Below are 21900 nucleotides of genomic sequence, written 5' to 3' on the forward strand. Positions count from 1 at the left end.
GAAAGAGGCTTCGAAATAACTGCTTCTAAAAGGACAAACACAGGTGGCGTTCAGGGACTCCAGTTAGCTGAGCTGAAACCACGCTAGTAGCACGCAGCTAGCAGCTAAGGCCACCTGTCAGTTAAAGAGGCCACGCCCCTTTATAACACTTAAAATTTGTTGTTTTGAAGGGGGCGTTATCTGCAGAGCCCAAACTGTTTGTGCATCTGGCTGTAAACATGTTTATTTCTGCTGTAAATGTTTAACATGGGGACTGACTCACTGCTGGAGCCTCTGCTGGACGTCAGAGGAACTGCAGCTTTGGGTACTTGAGGCTTTCATCCTATCAGTTTGTGCTACATCGTGCTGTAAAGCAGCGGTCCCCAACCTCCGGGCCTCGGACCAGTACTGGTCCGTGAGTCGTTTGGTCCCGGTTGAGGCTCAGGTGTGAAATGTATAGTTTTCAGGGGGGTTTTTTATCGGTTTTCAGCGTTATTTTGTTATCGTTTTTATCGTTTACTCGGTTTTCCTGGGTCTTTTCACGTGTGTTATGAATTAATCTTCTTTTTTCGGTACCGGTACTAGTTTTATTTTGTTGTATTTATCTGCGACACCTTAAAGGCCGGTCCGTGAAAATATTGTCGGGCACAAACCGGTCCGTGGCGCAAAAAAGGTCGGAGACCGCTGCTGTAAAGTGCACGATGCCCTCCCGTAAATCATCACATGTGATGTTTATTGTGCACTCTGCAGAAGGTAAAAGTCTGCAGGGACCTGTGTGAGCTTTCAGGTGAATTGGAGTTTCAGCTTTCATGCAGCAGCTACCTGGGCTGGAGTCTCAGGGGAGCGTTTTCCATTTCACACATCAGTTGACTTGAGAGACTGAGAGAAAACAATATTTCCTCTCAGAGGTGTGCACTTCCCACAGCAGAGGATGAAGCTTTCCTCTGTGAAGGAAATCAACTGGCTGCTGGGAAACTTTATTTAAACTCCTGCTAACAAAAAGAAGCTAAAGCCACATCACAGGGACAAAATTAGCGCGGTTATCAGCGAGATATGAGGGAAATGTCCCCTTCAAAATAAAAGCACAGAAACGCAATATATAAGCGTTCAAAGTGAATTCAATGTGGATTGAAACTGAGATCCAACCATCTAAACATTAATCCAACTGTTTAAATATGTGTTTCAACTTTTATAACAAATAGCATTTCACTTTTTATATGACTTTTAGCTTTATTTCAGAAGATTTATGTCCACTGTAAGACTGATATATCACTTTTTGTTACTTTTATCCATAAATTTTAGCTCATGTGAATCTTTTTAGACTTTTTTCCTCATTTATCTTTTATATCGATCACTTTTAGGTTTTCTATCATTTATTGTGGTTATCTGTTATAACAGATGTTTCCCACATACATCATATATGTACTCTGTACCATTATATTCATACATTTAAGATGATATCAATGAGAAAAAGCTTTTTTCATTATTGCTTTGGTCTGTATGTCAATTTATATCATATCTTTTTATTTTAACATTTATTTTCAAATGTTTGTTGCAGCTGTGTTTCAGTGTAATCCCTTTCACATATATTACTGTTTTGTTAATTTACTACTAAACTACTTATTTGCAGCTCTCTCTCTCTCCCGCTTTCTCTTGGAGCTTTATTTTGAAAGTCCTCTCAAAGGGGTGGGTTACCTATTGTGAGTCGGTTGGCTTGACAACGGGAATAATGGGAGGTGCTTGTCCACGTCCGAGATCGGGGACGGGACAGGTAGAGCCAGGTGAACAGAAGCCGCACACCTGACACTCACACACACACACTTTGTCTCTCACACACACACGGACACACACGGGCTGAGGGAGAGGAGGCGGCCGTTGCGCTGAAGAGGCTCTTGGGACTTCACATCCTGCTCAGCGCACCGGGAACCAGAGAAGTGGGGACCATTAGGAGCGTCAGGGCGCAGCGGACACAGCAGCTGCTGCGGGCTCGGACTGTTCGCAGAAGGACTGAACTGCGCCTTTAACTCCCGGGACTCTGAGTGATTAAGCGCAGGGCTGCAGCCTCCTGCCGGGGCGGATTACTGCCCGCTGTGGTCTCACATAATCCGCACTTTGGGATTTTCTTCGATGTTCCCGGAGCAGAGCAGCAGGTAGTTCCTGCCCCGACCTCCCCGCGCACCTTATTTCTCTATTCAAACCCCGGGGGAGGGGAGGGTGGGGGTCAGAGACCCGGTGTACCCGCTTAATCCCGCACCTGCTGACCGCAGCAGCACCATGATCAGCTCCGAGGGCCTGAGGCCGGCCTCCAACGGCAGGAAGCCGCTGGGCAAGCTCGCCACCCGCCTGGAGGAGGTGAAGAACCCGTGGCGGCAGGGCTCCACGCTGGAGCTGAGCCACAACGAGGCGGCCCGGCTGGCCACGGACGCGCTGCTGGAGCACGGGGAGAAGGAGTACCGCAAGGTGCTGACCGAGGAGCGGGAGGTGAACTTCCTCTCCCCGCTGGAGATCCACTACATCACGCAGCACGCCGCCAGCAAGACGTGCGGCGGCTCCGACAGCAACGGCGTAGGGCCCGGGGACCGGGACTTCGGGGACGGGGACGCCGTGTCCGAGCTAACTTCTGGAACTTACTTCCCCATGATGTCCGACGAGGAGCCGCCGATGCTGGAGCTCGGCTGGCCGGACACACCGACGAGATACGGGCCGTCGGAGACTCAGATCTTCTTCCAGAGAGACAAAAGCCACAACATCAAAGACCTCATCAGGTCCCTGATCAACAAGGCCAAGAAGGTAAGAGGGCTCCGAGGGGACCGGAAACTGCGATCTTTTATTAAACAGCCTGAAACAGGAGGCCGCTTTTCATCGATTAGTCGATTATTCCTGACAGCAGCTGATCGGTCAGACACGGCAGAGCAGAGGTCAAAGCTCCGACTGTATTATTGATGAGTGTGTGCTTTGTTCTCACAGCGGTCTGAATATTTATAGTCTCCACAGTCCAGCTTCGAGCTCTCCTCAGTCACACATCTGTAAACTCGGATTATTTATTCTTTAGAGAAAAGCTGGAAATGATTTAGTCTCAAAATCTGCATTTTACAGACTGAAAGCTGCAGCAGGAGAGTTCATCCTGGTGACCTTTGACACAAGTCACAGAAACAAAGCAGCAGCTTTCTCGTTGGGTTCATAACACACTGTGAAAAAGCTTCTTATCAATAAAGTTCTCAGCAGTCACCTCAAACCTGTGAAAACATTTTGTTATCAGACAGGACAAAATAAAAGCTTCAGATGTGGAGAGTTGGAAACATTCAAGTGTAAACTGTGTGCAAAATGATTCTTTACAGCTGAATATTTAGTGTGATCCAAAGCACGTCGCTCTCTGCATGTTAGAGCAGTTTGCGCTGTGTAAACACAGTCGTCTGTCAGCAGCTGGATCAGTGACCTCACTCTGTGTGGAGCAGCTCTGCACTCAAAGACAGATTCTGCCCATTATTACTCCCAGTGTAGCGCTGCCTGTAAGCCCGAGCTGTGCTGCACGTTTCAGGCTTTAAGAGCAGCTTTAAGTGCTGCTACGTGCCAATAATGCGACCAGTGAAACGGCTTTAAAGAGGTGATAACAAAGAAGGAAATGAAGCCTGAATACAGTCAAATGAACAAAGGGAAATGATCATAACTGACTACAGTCAGGCTGAAGTTCCTCTTGAAGCTGAGATTAGATCAAACGTTACAGTCGCTGCTGCTGACACGTCGTTTGGCAGCTGAAGTCGAGAAATAGAAAGAAATCTTTGCACTTTTGCCCTTTTAATGATGACGCACGAGTGTGGAGGCTCGAGACCAGGACAAAGTTTTCATTTGGAGGAACAGAGGTGCAGCTCGCTGCGTGGATCCGTCCCTGGAGCGTTTTCCACCCGGCTTGCTTACAAACAGCGTGAGCAGGCCGGGGCCCGCCCGCCACCTCCTGCCACCGCCCGCCATCTTTGATCTCTTCTTATCAGCTTGTGAGCTCGAGGCCGGCTGCTCGAGGTCCAGGGAGCAGAGGGCTGGCTGTCACACTGCCCGAGCTCACACTCACACACACACACACACACACACAGTTTCCATCTTTTGTGTCTGTTCAACATTTGCATCATTTTTTTCGTCCTCGCTGACTTTGAGTCTCTTTTAAAGTCGCCTTTTGTGTTTTATGCATGTGCGACAGGTTTGTGTTACTCGTGAACCTTTGTGTTGGTCTGCAGCACTTTTCCTTGTCGAGTAGCTGTTTGTTATTCATTATGTAGCTTTTATAATCTTGCACTGACGCTGCAGCCTTTTTCTCCTCTTTTGCTTCTCTTGTCTCTTTGCAGATGGTGTGTGTGTCTGTGTGTGTGTGTGTGTGTGTGTGTGTGTGTGTGTGTGCATCTGTTCGTTGGTATTTCTTCGTCTATGTCAGATTTAGTGTAAAGCTTCTTTTTAAACAGAGACTCTGACCCCCCCGGCGCCCCGACCTCTTTGCTGTATTCGTGACCTCCACAAAAACAACCACGAGGCGACAGATGAAAGACCCTTAACCCAAGTTTTTCGCCGCTTCTCTGACTTTCTGTAACGTTCAGAGCGTTTTGCACGTCGTCTCCCGATCAGCGATCACGTAACAGTCAAATGAGAAGCTCCGTAGGTTTGTTGGCAGACAGTCGGGCACGCGCTGCGTGTGAGTCACTTCCTCCTCCTGCGCGTATAAATAGACGTGTTTAATGTGAGGCGGTTTTTTACATGAACCTGACCAGTCTGCGCGTTCGCGCAGGAGAAGCTGTTTCCTCTCAGACGCAGACAGCGACCTCTTTCCCACACGTCTGTGCCGACTCAGCAGGTTTCAGATCAAATGACACTCTGGATGCATTTCGTCAGTTGGTTGATGCAGCGGGCAAACAGCTGCTCTCAGAGCTGCACGTTTGTTCCTCCAACGGCTCTTTTTGCTTCATTTCAGCATATTAGGACAGTAACTGAACTTTGACCTCCTTAATTTAAAGACAGATAAACCTAAATGCAAATGAAGTGAATCAGGACGCAGGCCTGGCTCAGAGTAAAACCGTCCTGCAGCATCCGGCCTGCAGGTGAGCAGCGCAGTAGTCATTATTAATTTAAGTTAAAGCAGAGTGTACAGCGGCCCCGGGGCCCGGACCCCCGGAGTCCCTCTGTTTCAATGACAGCAGGTCATTAAAGGCAGATGCATGTGTTCAGCTGGGTCAGTTTTACTAACGATTTACTCCCAGTCAAACATTGTAATCTCATTACATCACCTTACAAACAAAATATCATAATATTGCAAAATGTAAGGTATGATAATACTATTACATAAGCTTACAGTGAATTCTTCAGATACAATCTAACTCAAACTGGGAGTTAAATGAATTATTGATAAGTTGGTCAGCTGATACAAATATTATTATCTACAGGTTTTTGTGATTATTGCACCTTCTGACAAGATCTGGAGCTTTTCTTTGTCCCACATAAAATAAAATAAATCAAATGTCTTGGATTTTAAAGATATCTGAAGATGTGCGAGATTATTTTTATTCATTTACTTTAAAGAATTCATTAATTTTTTAAACATTTTTTTTAAAAATAGCTAAAAAATGAAAATGTCACGGCTAGAGCTGCCACGATTAGTCGACTAGTCACGATTACGTCGACTATCAAAATCGTCGACGACTGATTTAATAGTCGACGCATCGTTTGAAGCTTTGTAAGATCCCAAAAGACGCAGGAATAAGTAGTAGGATTTAAGAGTGTAATAACGGACTGAAACAGAAGATGGCAGCACTGCATGTACAAGGATGCCAGCTGCCGTTAAACCCCGAAGAAGAAGAAGAAGCTGTGTCCCAGAATTCATAGCGCAGCCCAGCTCAGTTTCCAACAATGGCGGCAGCTAGTTAGTTTTAATATTACTCTTATTATTCTTTCTGGGTCACAAAATAAACGTTTAACATATTTTCAGGCGAGAATGTAGCTGTGTAAACCTCAAATATCTGCTCAGTTTATCAAGACACCACATATTTTCAAAAGCGCTCCGACGTTTTCGGAGACGTCTGTTACCCACTAGCTCGATAGCTAGCCGGGGGCTAGGCTAGGCTACTCCCGGCTAATCGTTTTCAAACCCACCGCCGTCTTTCGCTACTCAGGTTAAACATGATATATAAGTCACTTAGATAACTTAAAATGTTATTGTTTGGCTTTTTTCAGTATTTTATTTGTTCCTGAGTAAATCGGTTTGGCTGAGATTAAAGTTATAGTTTTTACACAGCTGAATAAACGTCAAGCAGACAGCTGATTATCAGAAGTGTGAGATGCTCAAGAATTTACTCCGGTGTCCTGTTATATTTTACATAGCAAGGAGTTTATTAAACTTCACTGAAACAATCTGCAAACTTCATTAAAATTTAATAAACTATCATCTTGTCTTTAGTTAGCACATACCTTAAACACTTAAAGCTGTAAGCTAATGATAGTTGTATAAGAGCAGATGCTGCTGGTGCAATAAGCTGTACGTTTTACGTCCAATGGATGATGATCTGATTAGTCGACTAATCGCAAAAATAATCGGTGACTAGTCGACTATCAAAATAATCGTTTGTGGCAGCGCTAGTCACGGCGCAGCCTTAATGCAAACCCATCCTGCTGCAGATTTTCATCCTTGGGCTCTGTTACAGCAGCTTTGCATGATTCTCAGTATGAAATAAGCCTGTGTATCTTAGTCTGGGCCTTTGTGCAGCCTGAAACGAGCTGTTTTAGCTCCTCCCACTTTAACACCATCAGCGGGCCTCTGCAGCACGGCTTTACCCCGGGGACACAGAACAGGTTAATCCAGCTGTGGAGACTCTGTGAAGCTGCAATTATCTTTTCATAGGTCATAAATCTGTGAGCTCTACTCAAATCTGCACGTTGTTTTAATAAAAGTGCTCTTCTGAGAAATTCAGTTTTTCCAAGAACGCTTTTTACTTCCTGCATTTAAATGGAATTTTTTTATTGTTTAGATCAAAAAATGTCAGAAAATTATGAAAATGTGCATCAGATACCCAGAGCCCCCGACAGTGTTTGGTTCTGCTCAAAGAGCAGTCAACGAAACACCTCCAGTGGGCTCAAAGCAGTAACACAAACAGTAGTTTGTCCCTGTTGACTTCAGAGAGACTTGGCCTGCATAAAGAAATAATTCTAACGTCAGTAATCAGCAGAGAAATTTCATGATGATGGCCCACGAGTGAAAATGTTAACCCAACTCACCTTTAGCGTCTCTCACAGGTCACTGACTCAGCTGACCTGATTTCCTCAGATATAGCATTGAGGGTTGTGACTGTGAATGACCTTTGACCTCCAGTTTTAGCCTGAGGAACAGATTAAAACCTGCGCCTGAGGATCTCGGGCTAAACCTACAAACTAAGGTCAGGTGTAGCTTTGCATGACCGACCTGAAACGAGCTGTTTCAGTCAGCTTCAGTCTGATTGGCTGCCCCTCGAAGATCTGAATGGCAGGAGGGCGGGGCTTCGGTACCTGAGATGACCGTATTAGGGATATCCCCTCGCAGAGTGTGTGCAGAGTGCAGGCTTGTATCACATGGATAACTTGAACATATGCTGACCTCTGACCTCTTAGAAACTTTTAGGAGATAAATGACATGAAAAACAAAAAGCAGCATGAGGCAGTTAAATTACAGGTCATGGAGCGTAACCGACTTAAACACTTAAACAAATGACCTCAAATCTGCTCAGAAACAATAAAAAATCAGTCATCATGTTTTCTTTAAGACCCCAGTACACATCACAAACAGACGCTGAGCTTTAAACACATCTACACGTTTGCGTTTCAGTCGGGTTTATCTCGGGTTTCATCCACAAGCTGAATTTCAGAATTTGAAGCTGATAAATACATGACAGGAAAGATCTGGATCCAGGATTTTACTCAGAGGAGAAGCACCGAAAACGAAGGTCATTGCAGTGTGTGACCGGAGCAGGGACGTCCCCGAGAGAGAATTCAGGCTTTATTTCAAGTTTAACTCGACCGATGAAGCTGCAGCGCGTCAGTTAATTGTTTTCTGATAATGTCTTCACTTCGCTCCAGTTTCTAACCTATTAAACCCTCACAGTTTGGCCTATATTCTGGAGTTTCTAACTTATACAACATCCAGAGTCAGTAAAGACAGAGAGGCCGAGCTGAACAAAGGTCGGCTTTATGGATCAGAGACGACCGGAGAGTTTTCATAAATCAAACGTGTCTGTTTGGCCAGGAAAGATGAGACAGTGAAATCTTAAACCTGAGAGAAAAGAGTAAACCTGCTCTGTGTGTGGAGACTCAGATCACAGGATCAGAGAGAGCGTAAAATTCTGGCTGTTGATCCTCGCAGATTCATAAAGAGGCTCGTGAAACGTCCACTAAACACTTTGTGCTAACGTCTGGCTTTCCTGCAGGTGATCGCCGTGGTGATGGACGTGTTCACGGACGTGGACCTGCTCTGCGACCTCATGGAGGCGTCCAACAAGCGCAGAGTCCCCGTCTACATCCTGCTGGACGAGAAGAACCTCGGACACTTCACAGACATGTGCTCCGCGCTGGATATTCAGAACACTCACCGCAGCGTAAGTACAGCACACGGCAGCACCGCAGGGCCGCGAGGGGCAAACACGAGCGGCGCCCTCAGACGCTCATATTAAACACGAGAACGTGAACTCGCTGCACGTAATCCCCAGAGCTCGGGCCTCGCAGGTTTTTCCATTCCTGACTCTGCAGGATGTCATAGAAAGAAGACATCCCATATATGGTCATTTCAGGCACAGCTGAGAAGCCCCGCCCACCTACTGTAGAAACCTTCCATTTATTTGTAGCAACCAGTTAGAATAAAGCTGTTTTAAAGGAGGCGGAGCCAGAACAGCTTATTTCAAAGATGGGGCACACCAAAGGCCGACGTTAGAGTCTTAAAGAGAATAACAATGAGACTGGAGCCTGTAAGAAGTCCCGTTTAAAGCTGGAATTATTCATCCGCTTTTTGCCAGTTAATGTATTCATCATTGAAATAGTGAAAAAAAGACGTAAAATTTCCTCAAAGTGACGACTCTGTCGGTCAGACGTGATGGAAGAGTCAAAACTTTTTCCATGTTTGAGAAATGAGATTTCAGGTCAAATTAAAAGTTTTATGGTCTTTACAAGAACAAGAGCTTATTGTTTGTGTGTGTGTGTGTGTGTGCAGAACATGCGTGTTCGCAGCGTTTGTGGTGACACGTACTGCACCAAGAGCGGCAAAAAGTTCACCGGACAAGTCCTGGAGAAGTTCATGATCATCGACTGTGAAGAGGTCATCGCCGGATCCTACAGGTGAGGAACATGCGCACACACACACACACACACACACACGCACACACACAGTCTTTAAAAGATGAACCAAATACAAATCTTCCTCCTGCAGTTGACATGTTTCCTGTTCCTCAGTCTTTCTTTGAGCGTACACATCAGTGCATCAAGCTGCTTTAAGGATATTCTCTGTAACATGTGGGACTGCAGCACTTTCCTTAGAAGAAGTGAAGTTAAAGCTGAAACGCTCGGCTCGGTGTGTGATGTCACTGTAGCCGCGTAGTCGCACTGTATGCGACTGAGGGATAAAACGGTCGGTCATTCTTAGGCTCAGAGAGAAGCAGAAGTTTGGACGTCTTACTGAACTAAATAAAGGCAAACGGCAGCACCGCGGCAGCTGCGATGGTCTTATACCCGTCTGATGTCGCTTTGCTTTTACTTGGCTGTAGTAAAAAGGTCGAAGCTGCAGCAGGAATAAAATGCAAACATAAAAACGTGTCTAACGTCAGCTGAGGCGAGCGGGCCGTTCTCCTTTTAGCAGCCTCACACCGACTTTGCATCCAGCAGCAGATTACAGCAGGAAGCTGGCGGAGCTCGGCGTGATGGGTTTGTCTGATCGGATAAGCAGCGTGACAAAGCTCGCGTTGTGCAGCCGAGCAACTGTAGCCACGAGCTGCTGTGGGAATACCTGAGTAATACCTGTAATTACATCTACACACTCAGCAGGTGGGTAAGGATGAGAGCTGCAGGCACCAGCAGAGACCTCGTTGATGCTTCTTTTTTTAAACTGCTGAAAAAGTTCATTAGTTACTAGATTGTGATGCTTTTCACCGTCCAGAGGAGCAGAGCCACGGGGCGGCCACGGCCAGCTCTATAACCACTCGCAAAGAGACAGGACCATTTAGGAGATGCAAATGTTTGATGAGCGTGTCGTCTCTCCACGCACGCTCACAAACGGCCGTGCGCTCGTCAGCCTTGATAGCAACAACCTGGAGTGCTAGAATAAAACTGCAGCCCTGCAGATGAACCTGATATAAGCTGCTTATTTCATTTACCTGTCAGTTATAATTACTCGCAGGGCTTTATTTGGGATTTTTATTTGGACTTATATTTATCTTAGGGGTGCAACGATACTCGTACGGATATTGAACCGTTCGATACAGTGCTTGTATCGAACAATACAAAATGTTTAATTTATTTTATCAACTTTCCTTCTGACGATGCTGTCTGTGAGCGCTCAGTGGATCTGCGCTCGACAGTGCAGCCTAGGCGGAGTAGTCGAACGCAGATTCACTGAGGCAGTGCAAGCTAGCGAGACAGAAGCTAAGCTCTCCTTGCAACATGGCAAACTGAACCTCCCCCACCCTCATTCAGATCTGGCGTTTGGAACTATTTTGGTTTTCATGTGACGTATGACCCTGAAGGTAAGCGCGTCATGGACAAAAGTAAAACAGTATGTTGGATGTGCCACGCAATGCTCAATTACATGGGTGGGAACTAGTGCGTTAGCGCAGTTAGCTCATTAGCGCAGTTAGCTCATTAACGTGTTGACGCTGTCCAGCCCCACGCACGGGGCGATCCGCCGGTAGCTCGTTAACGGAGATTTTCCGTGTTGTGGCGTTAACATCATTTCAGATTAACGCTGACAGCACTAGTGGGAACACAACGAATATGACTGCACATTTACTCCGACATCATCCTAGTGCAAAGACAAGTGGAAGCTGACAAAAACAACAAGCAGCATGCTACAAACTTTAGCCGAGTCATTTAGACAGCCGTTAGCACATGATTCTCCTTATGGGGACCTGATATGTTTAATATGCTGCTGAGAATATAGCCCAGAAGAAGCTTTTATTTTGGAAAGAGACATTTCTCTGTAATAAACTCTCTTTTCCAAAGATGAGGGATTTCTCCATCAGATAGATTTATTTTTTTTATTACTTTGTTGTTTCAGCAACATTAAATTTAAAAACTGTACTTTTGAGTTAAAATATATATTTATAATTTTAATAAATGACAAATTAAAAAGGCATGAACATTTTTTTGTATTGAAAAAATATCGAACCGTGACACCAAAGTATCGAACCGAACCGTGAATTTTGTGTATCGTTGCACCCCTAATATATATATATATTTATATATATATATATAATTAAGGACCTGCCTCTTAGTGGGGTTTGAAACATTTATATTGAGTTAACTTTGCAGGCAGCTGCTGATTGTACGAAGCTAGTTAAGGCTTTTTTTGGACTCGTTGTTTAGGTGATAGTACCTGTACACAGGTATGTATGCGTCATGGCACACACTGCAGTCACCTTAAAGCCTCTCTTATTATCTGTGCTGAGCTTTAAGGTCTTTGTTCCCTGCATTTAATCTTAAAGGCAGCGCCACAGTGACGTCTGAGGAAACACGCTGTCTACAGGACGAAGTCTGTACTCCATTTTCCTGTAGATTTCTACGTACTCAGCTCAACATTCATAGTTTGCAAAACATACTTGAGTGGAAATATTTTCATACTCGTTCTTTAACCTTAGTCACCTGTTTCAGGTGTGTCGCCTTCATTCATTCACTCGCACACTCGTCTCCTTCTCTCTGTTTTCACCTCTGCCCTGCTCTGCTTCTGGTTTCGTTAAATTGATTCTGTTTTGTCTTTTACATACAAAGTAACTCTAATTTTGCAACACTGTTGTTTTGGGAGGATTAAGTGTTGCTTCAGGTGCGTGGCAGGTAAGAGGGCGGAGCCCCGCAGGCTGACAGCCTTCTAATTCCATTGCTGATTGTGGAATGAAGGGTGGGGTCAGACGCAGTATCAAACAGCACAAACAAACACCTACTACAAACTTTATCACTTCAATATTGAATCAAATAAAAGTAACTTGATTCCTGGGAAGCGCCGAGCCCGTAGCTGTAAAACTGATTAGCTTGTTTGAGAACCAAATATCAACACAGATTACCGGATATTATGCAGATAACATCTGAATCTGCTGATCTCAAAGAATATATAACATTTGCAGTAAATAGTTTAAAGCTAAAACGAGAATCAGAAAGGGTTTTATTGCTAAATGTTGAGCAGGTTTACAACATTAGGAAATTGCTGCGGTACTTAGTGCAAACATACTGTCATATAACGCTTAAATGAAAATAAAAATAAGAATAAGAATTAAAAGTGCTAAGTAGATAGATATATACATATATAGTAGAGGTGGGAATCACCACACATCCCACGATACGATATTATCACAATACTTAACGCACGATACGATATTATTGCAATTTCTTTTAAATATTTTGCGATATTCAGATTGTGTACATAAAGGTAAACTTTATCAATATTCATTTTCTCTAATATCAAAGTCTCACACTCAGTCTTTCTCTCATTTCAGTTTGATTGTTGACAAACTGAACGGTTTGTATTACAGTCTAGTCCAACTTAACTGAATCAACCATCTGGTACAATTATAGCTATTCTGAACTATGCAGTTTATGAAAACTATGCAGCCCCTTCAGCAACTGAAGAATTTGAAAGTAAATGAAAACAAAATATAATTTTACATTAAATAAAAAAGTTTTAAACTTCATTAAAATAAAACATGTCTTAAATTAAAATAAGTAAACTGTCATGTTTATTGCTGCCATAAAAAAGTTAAACACATTTGGACAGTGAAGGAATGTCAGGATTCTTGCTCAGAAAAAGGATCAACATGCTCTGAAGTCAGAGCACAAAAACCTTTTTTGTAACAAAATATCGATTTCTGCTGTCCCTGTATCCATACATTATTAGCAAACAAAATATCAAAATACTACACAGTATCAATTTTTTCCCCCACCCCTAATATATAGATATATATAGAATGTGATGTCCTAAGCATCAACAGAAACCAGTATATTTCAAAGGGCAAGTAAGGCAACCAGTAAAGAGCAACACAATAGAGATCCACAGCAACCAGCAAAAAAACTATGCAAATATTACCAAAAAGACCCCAACACAGCGATCTCAGAGGCAACCAACCAGCAACAGCCAATCAACCAATCACCAAAGAGACACCAGCTTCCCATAATCATGCCCCAACGACTCATTAAACACTGTTATAAACTCAAATAATATTTATAAATGGCTTATAGAGAGAAGACGTTGATATTTGTTTAATCGCACTGCAGAAGTTATAGTAGACCAACCAACAACATCCAATCAGACAACAAAAACACGCTAGCTCCAGTCTACTTTATAGTATTTGTTTATGAAGCTATAAATGGGGGTAAAGTGCTGTGAAGCACGTTCAGGCTGAATGCTTTCAGTTATAGACATTTATCAGCTGAACAGCGAACAGGTGCGCTGTCACGAAGGCTTTAAGTGCTCCAGGAAGCAGCAGGTTACTGGAAACAGTTTATCTTAAACAGCTGAGCATCCTAACGCAATCTCATTTACAGTTTTATGACTTCTTTGTTAATTAAACCACAACTTTATGATCTGAACTGGAAGTCATTGAAAATGACCATTTATGTGTATCAGGTGTTTAGATAATGAAAGTGTGCTCTGAGCTGTTCTTCTTCAGGACTAATCAGGAATTCAGATGAATCATATCAAACATAGCTGAGCACTGAGTGGTTTAGTGCTGAGGAACGCCGTCCTGCAGGTTCCTCTGAGGTTGTCTTGCTTTGTTCTCACACAGTCAAGTCTGTAATGACTTGATTACAATAAGAAAAGAATTGGTTTTGTAAATCTGTAAATTTCATTTTAAGTTTCCATGAGTATTAAATAGGGGTGGGGGAAAAATCGATACTGTGTAGCATGGTAATATTTTGTTTGCTAATGTATGGATACAGGGACAGCAGAAATCAATATTTTGTTACAAAAAGGTTTTTGTGCTCTGACTTCAGAGCATGTTGATCCTTTTTCTGAGCAAGAATCCTGACATTCCTTCACTGTCCAAATGTGTTTAATAAACATGACAGTTTACTTATTTTAATTTAAGACATGTTTTATTTTAATTAAGTTTAAAACTTTTTATTTAATGTAAAATTATATTTTGTTTTAATTTACTTTCAAATTCTTCAGTTGCTGAAGGGGCTGCATAGTTTTCATAAACTGCATAGTTCAGAATAGCTATAATTGTACCAGATGGTTGATTCAGTTAAGTTGGACTAGACTGTAATACAAACCGTTCAGTTTGTCAACAATCAAACTGAAATGAGAGAAAGACTGAGTGTGAGACTTTGATATTAGATAAAATGAATATTGATAAAGTTTACCTTTATGTACAGAATCTGAATATCGCAAAATATTTTTAAAAAATTGCAATAATATCGTATCGTGCGTTAAGTATCGTGATAATATCGTATCGTGGGATGTATGGTGATTCCCACCTCTAGTATTAAAGTTCGTTGTGTTGCTTTGAAGATGCCAGTGAATAAGTTAAACTATGAATTACATCTGCTCTGATATCATTGAGATGCTGTCTGGTTCACATTTGTGCAAATCAGAATCAAATCTGCCAACTGGCCTGAGATCAGATATTATAGGGACAAAATTAGCTGGCACTCAAACACTCTGCTGTCATTTAAATACACAATAAAACGTCTAGTAATGTATTACAGGTTCTGTTTATGGAGATGAAACAGATGCAGACTCTGTGTCATTAGCTTGTATCTGTAGAAGTACGAGGTGTCCTAGAAAACGAGTCTTTCTGCAGGGTTTAAATGTGCACGAATGCTAGTTTGGCTAAAGTAGCAAATATGCGATTAGCTAAACGGCTAACATGATGCAACAATAAAACAAAGGCTCCTGCTGTTAGCAGCTCAGACAGGTCAGAGTGGATGTTAGTAACGCTGACCCTAACATGAGTATTACTGTTAAACAATATGCTGTTTAAAGCCTGTTTAAACAAACATGTATCATGATGGTTGGTGTTGATGAGGGTGCGCTGGTGCTCGGCTAACGCACCATCCACCCACTCACCCTGCTTTGTGTATCTGTAAACAGCTGGTACATTTTGTGACTTGTTAATGAAAAGGTGTAGAACATCTTCATCTTTTACTTGTAGAAACGTTGTAATGTGGCTAAAACTCAGACGTCTGTGTGGTCGTCTAACCCTGAACCTTTGTCTCGCCTGCACATAAAAGCAGTAAAGTGTCTGCGCTGCTCAGACGCCTTCGGTGTTTGCGCACCTCGCGTCCACCTCTCGCTGGCTGATAAACTGATGAGTCATCGCACTGACTCATCATCGTCCAGGAAATAGTTAACACTCACTGCAGGGCTGTTTATCAGCTGGAGGTGGAGGGAGATAATTTACACAGACACAGCTGAGAGGTACCGAGGCTCAGCCTCAGTTTGTGTTTCATAATTTTGAGATTTCATGCACACGATGGCAGAAAAACCTGCCGCGCGTGACAAACATCAAGCCTCGTCCCTGGATCTATTCAGGCTCTTATCCAGAACTGCTTTCACTTTCTGATTTTTATCTGCGTGAACTCATTGTACTTGAAATGTCACCTGGTAATCAGCAGCTGCACAGAGTGTGATCTGATCTTTTACATAACTGATGCATCAAATACTGCTAAATACTGCCGTCCGCTGCTGAGCGAGGTTCAAATCAGAACTTTGACAAATCCATCTCAGCTGCTGCCGTCCAGCACCTGCAGAGAGGCGACTGCACCTAAAATTCACTTTGGCCTTTCTGTCTTTAAACACATATAGTTGAATAATTATTGTTATATACTTAATACAATACAATACAACTTTATTTGTATAGCACATTTAAAAGACCAGCGGTACACCAAAGTGCTTTACAATAAAAACAGGAAAATTAAGACAATAAATTAATGACTATAACAAAGTACCACATACGTCATCAGGTTAAGGGCACTAATTATACAACAATAAAAGGGAATATAAGAACAAAGTTACTAAGAACAGATATAGCTAAAAGATAAAGTACATAAATAAGAAATTGAACCAAATATAAAACAGGGACGCTAACTAGATGGAAAAGCTATGTTGAATAAATGAGTTTTTAAACGGGATTTAAAAGATAAAACGGAGTCTGACGCACGGATAGCGACGGGAAGGTTGTTCCACAGATTCGGTGCAACCAGGGCAAACGCACGGTCACCCCTAGATTTAAGTCTAGATCCAGGCTGAGCCAGGAGTAACTGGGCTGAAGACCTGAGGGCTCGCCCAGGGACATGTAGACTAAGAAGATCGACAAGATAACGAGGGGCTAAATTATTTTAAAGGTGAGCAACAATATTTTAAATTCGATGCAATGCTTTATGGGTAACCAATGCAAATCAGTAAGAACTGGGGTGATAGAGTCAGGAGGTGAGCCGCTGAAGTCTATGAAGGAGAGCGGAGTGAAGACCAAAGTAGAGGGAGTTGCAGTAATCCAATCTAGAAGTCACAAAAGCATGAATGAGCTTTTCAAGATCTTTGTGAGGGACATAGTGCTTAGCCTTAGCAATAAGGCGCAGCTTAAACACACATTAATGCATTTATAGTAAGTTCCCTTTGAGTACCAGTCAGTGCCTCTGTCAGTGTGATTGCCATCACCAGTGTGTGAATGTGTGGATGACTGAATGCAGTGTAAAGCACTTTGGGGTCCATAGGGACTAAGTAAAGCGCTATACAAATACAGACCATTCACCAGATCAGCAGTAAAATAGTTCAAGTCCAAAAGTTCATAAAGGTCTCAGGAAAAAAATCCAAAACTTGAGTTAAGTTGCATCTTCTCAGGCACGTCTGGATTTTTCAGCTCGGTTGCTATTTTTCGATCCCTCAGAGGAAGACTAGTTATGTCCCTTGGTTCTCGTGCTTCTGCGATGGCTGCCGGTCAAAATGCCGATCGCTCGACCTGATTTTCATCCATCGAAGTGAAGGAAGTTTATGGGGAAGACTGTGTCACCAGAAAATGTTGTGCTCTCCCTCAGACCTCTGGTTCTGTTTCAATAGCTCATCCATCTCACACCTTGTACTCTGTTATGTATGCTTAAATCCAAAAACAGAGGAGGCGAATCTCTGACTCTAACCTTTGACCTCTTCTCTCCAGTTTCACCTGGTTGTCGGCTCAGGTGCACAGCAACATGGTGATGCATTTCTCGGGGCGCATCGCCGACAGCTTCGACCGAGAGTTTCGCTGTTTGTACGCCGACTCTCAGATCATCGACTGTTTCTACAACCCGGAGGAGGACGGGATGCCGTACTACCCACCGTACCCTCCCATGATTGCCCCCGGCCTGGCTCTGGGGCTCAGCCCAGGCCACGGGCTGGATCTACTGTCTGAAAGGTAAGAAGGTATTCGCTGTAAGGATAGACGCTTTCAAGGTTTTAGTTTTTTCCAAGTTTCATCACCAAGAGAAGCTTTTTTCCTGAGTTAATTATGTGAATGACAGCAGCAGCAGAAACTCTTTGAAAGCTTGATTTAGGTGACATCATGATGGATATATAATTAACTTTTCTTCTTCCACAGGCAGCGGGACAGGGTGTGCTCCGAGAACTCTAGCAGCCAATCGAGTAACAGCATCTCCAGTGTGAAGGCTGCACCTGGAATGTCCTCAAACACGGTCTACAAGGTCACGCAAAGTCATGATAAGGAGGCTGCATCTGGCTCCCACCTGAGCCCTGAAAGAAGAGGACTGAGCGACCGATCGGGAGGACAGACCCCTACACCAGGAGGGCGGAGCTCTGCTAACGGGGGAATCAATTTTGCCCCAATTCCCGATCGCCCGCCACCGGCCTACGGTCAAGCGATGGGTATTGAGTGGAACAAACCCAACGCAGCAGATGTCTTGCGGGCAAATATCGGTGGAACCTCTACCAAGTTTCAGGGTTTGGGGCTGTACGATCACAAACCAGATCTCTTCCCCTCCTCGATACCCTCCCCAGTCAATGACACCAAACCGCCGCCTAAGCAAAGGCTCCCCAGCGGGATGTTCACCAAACTTTCAGATTACCTCCTGTCATCCAACTCTAAAGACAGGGACGCCTACAACTTCCGGAGGACTCCGTCTCCTCACGGCTCGCCCTGGGGAGGACCGGACCTTTCTCCAACTGAGCCGGAGAGTCAGCAGAGTCCACCGCCGCCGCTGTCTCCGGTCGGTATAATAAGCCGGAAGGACCAGAAACGAATGACGCTGGGCCACAGCAAGCTGGACCTGGTGAACCAATACAACAAGATGAAGCCCAAGCAAGTGTACAGCCGCTTTGAGCTCAAGGGCACGAATTAGACTGGAAGGCCAACCATCAGAGAGGTTGTGACTCCGGAACATTCCTCTGGTATCTTATATTATAAAGAAAAGACTCTGAGATCTCGGAAATTGCTCAAGTTTGGTCTTCAGACTTCAGCCCTACAGGAAACTAAGACTCTTGAGGAGCCCGCGTGGTTTCCCGTTTATCAAACGAGAGGTTTTTGGCTTTTTTTGAGGTCATAGTTTACCAAACAAATCACACTTTTACTAAATCTGCACATCATGATTCAACTACAGTCACTACCTGAGTAAATATGATCTCATAGGTGAAATAAGTTTCAAAGATAAGCCACTGATTGTTTGCTGACACGTGAAAACCATCGAAATGTGAATTTTTGCCTTCAGCACTCCAGAGGCTTTCATGTGGGCATTTCTTTACATTTTTATACTCGGCGACATTCCTGAGCAACAGTTTGAATTCTTCCTTTGGGTAAACTTAGGATTCTGCAGTTATTATGCTTTTTTTTAAGAATATGATAATATTTGTAATAACAGGGCTGGAGAATTGTTTCGTCCACAGAGATTTTTCTCACATTTAGTGAACGTTTATGCTACATTCAGATGGAAACTAACGTTTATCTGACTGGATCCCATCCTGGGGTCCAGTAGTAGCTCTCAATATGGTGACGGTTTAAAAAAAGATCACTGCTGAAATTCTGCAGATTAATACGATCACGTTGTTGGGGTTCACGTTGTTGGGGTTCACGTTGTTGGGGTTCACGTTGTTGGGGTTCACATTGTGAACTTCCACAGTTCTTATTGGAGAAGTTTGAATCTGAGGTTATTTTTTGTTTCTGTAAACGAGTCATGCCATATACTACCCCAAAGTAAAAAAATATTAAATTAGATAGAACATAAGATTTTTTATTATGGGAAAAAGTTAAGATGTAAAAATTAAAATCTCTCAAAATATTCGGTTTGCACTGTTAAAGCGATGACAATGAGAATCTTTAAGAAGATTAAAGATAACATATCATTAGGGATGCAACCATACCAATTTTTTCAAACCGATACGATACCGATACTTGGATCTGAGTACTTGCCGATACAGAGTACAAAAAACGATACTTCTACCACACACACACACAAATACAATTAATTGGAAGACAGGTTTTATTATATTCCCTGCCGATAAAAAAATAAAATCTTAATAAAAATAACCACAAAAAAATTTCAAGTGAAAAATAAGCACTTCTGTTAAATTATTGCAGAGTCTCCACATTGTAATTTTACAAAATATCACTGAACTATTGGCACTGTCTCGAGCTTTCAGAATAATAAATAAACACTTCTGTCTGGAATAAAATAAATACAAATTAGGTTTGCGAATAAAATAAACTTTTAAATTATTGCAGAGTGTCCATATTATAAACAAACAAACAAAATAATTATTATAAAATAAATAATAAATAAAATAATAATTGGCCCCCTAGTGGCCAATCTAAAACACTACAACAGAAATGACAAGCCACCCTCTGATTAATGAAATAAGTTGGTATCGGTTCATGGTATCGGTTAACTTTTACGAGTATGAGTACACACACATTTTACAGTATCGGCCCCGATACCCGATACCAGTATCGGTATCGGGTGCATCCCTACATATCATTATTGTTTAATCGTGACTATAAGTGAAACAATCATTCAATCAAAAATAATGATGATTAATCAATTTGAACTCAGTTTATTCCAACAAGCCAAACCTGGAAATACGCAGCCTGACAGAAATCTTACATGCAGTCACAAACAGTGAAGTTTAGTAACCTTTGCTCCTGGGAGTACGACAACACGTGCCTTGATCATCCTGCCTTAAGGTTTGCAGTCACATGTGCGACAGCCTGTCTCCAGCGGCCTCGGTTAGTCTCGGTCACAGTTTTACTTTCGTTGTTCGGCACAGGGAGCAATCTGTGCTGTGAATAGTAGAAGCAACGCCAGGATGTTTCGTGGTGCTCGTCATGTTCTGGGAAAGTGGGGAGAAACTAAACTGCAGGGTCGTAGGGTCGTAGGGCATTTTGTTTACGTCGGATGAGACGATCTGTGTCGAGAATCTACATTTACGTTCCTCAGCTTTCCTCGTAACGGAGGCTCGTTCCTCCTGCTGCACAGTTTTACAGCAAACTTGTAGATTTGTATATAAATGATTAATTATTATGCTCTTCATCACTCTGCACCGCAGGGATTCCTCCTCAGTGGAGCAGCAGATGAGGACGTAAAATCACGCTAAGCAATAAGCTGATCAATAGTTCTGATGTGTGTCTTTTGTTTACTGCTCATTCAGTGGGCGCCTTCTGTTTTTATTCGCCCCCAAATCAGCTGGACATTTGATTTATTTGTATATGTTTTCCCATGTAATGTACATTATACTGTATATACATGAAGTTGGGTCATTGTTAAGAAAAACACTCTTCGGCTTTATTTTTACAGTTTATTTACTGGAGAATGTGAACTTGAAGTTAATTTTGTGTGTTTCAGTTGTTTTTAATTTGTAAGATGAACAAAATTTAATAAAAACATGAAGGTAAAGTTGAGTTCAGTGTTCGTTTTTCCATAAAACTGAGTAAAATGATTCCTGCCTGTATTTCATTTAAGAATGTTTTGATGTGGAAACATCATTCAAAGCAAGACATATTTGCACAGATTAAAGAGCAATGATAGCCAACTTATTAACTAATGTTGGTTAAAGAACAAACGTTTTGACTAAATATGCATCAATTCAATTTCCCTTGATTGTCTGAACTTTCCTTTCCTGAAGATTATTTGTCCAAATGTGATGGTGACACCCTGGAAGGTGCTTGGAAAAGCATCGTTTTACGTCCTTCCTGATGTCATGTTTCACAAAGTCATTTCGGGGTTGCAGGGATGTTGCCGGTCACGTCAGCTAAGCCGATGAGCTCATATGTGTGTTGCCCAACTGGTTGCTGAAGTTGGTGTCTTCCGTGCAATTTACGGGCAATCGGCACTGGCAACCAAAGTAACTGCAACAAGGTTTTTGGTGCAGCAACCTCCAGCAACCACTCGCCAGCTGACTAATAAACACATTTCCCTAGCAACCAGTGGTTACCATGGAGTCACTGACTGGTCTCTAGGCCTGTGTGATTGAGGCATACCTGCTGCTGCCTCTGCAAGCCGCTTGTCAACCATACCTCCACCCATACTCCTCCTTTCATACTGTTCATGTTACTTCTGATTTAATCAGTGTCACGTCCGTTGTTATTATCCATGCTCTGTTCCTCCAGCAGCCCTTTGAGCGCAGACAAAGAGTAAATGTCCTCAGACGATGGAGTTGGAATGTTCCTGTACTTCCACAGGAGTCCACCTTCAGCTCCCTAAAGATTTACTTTCTTGTGCACCATCGCTAAAACAAAAAATGAAATT

At 42.9% G+C, this 21900-nt stretch overlaps 1 protein-coding gene across 1 annotated transcript; it reads left to right on the forward strand.

Annotated features, from left to right (window-relative positions):
- The first annotated feature begins 1698 nt into the window (after positions 1 to 1698).
- On the forward strand, positions 1699 to 18990 carry sack1c (scaffolding CK1 anchoring protein C). The gene is made up of 5 exons (XM_085160414.1): positions 1699 to 2769; positions 8409 to 8576; positions 9185 to 9309; positions 17328 to 17564; positions 17748 to 18990. The coding sequence occupies exons 1-5, from the start codon at positions 2254 to 2256 to the stop codon at positions 18502 to 18504; spliced, it is 1803 nt and encodes a 600-aa protein (XP_085016540.1). The 5' UTR covers positions 1699 to 2253; the 3' UTR covers positions 18505 to 18990.
- Positions 18991 to 21900: the final 2910 nt, after the last annotated feature.

The sequence above is a fragment of the Neolamprologus multifasciatus genome, chromosome 5, assembly GCF_963576455.1.
Source record: "Neolamprologus multifasciatus chromosome 5, fNeoMul1.2, whole genome shotgun sequence".
Classification (NCBI taxonomy): Eukaryota; Metazoa; Chordata; class Actinopteri; order Cichliformes; family Cichlidae; genus Neolamprologus; species Neolamprologus multifasciatus.

What these genes read in the sequence shown, in the direction of transcription:
- sack1c (XM_085160414.1), top strand. Translation starts at nt 2,254, where the DNA reads ATGATCAGCTCCGAGGGCCTGAGGCCGGCCTCCAACGGCAGGAAGCCG. An exon ending in TGATCAACAAGGCCAAGAAG is followed by an intron (nt 2,770 to 8,408) that starts GTAAGAGGGCTC and finishes GCTTTCCTGCAG; the next exon opens with GTGATCGCCGTGGTGATGGA. An exon ending in TTCAGAACACTCACCGCAGC is followed by an intron (nt 8,577 to 9,184) that starts GTAAGTACAGCA and finishes GTGTGTGTGCAG; the next exon opens with AACATGCGTGTTCGCAGCGT.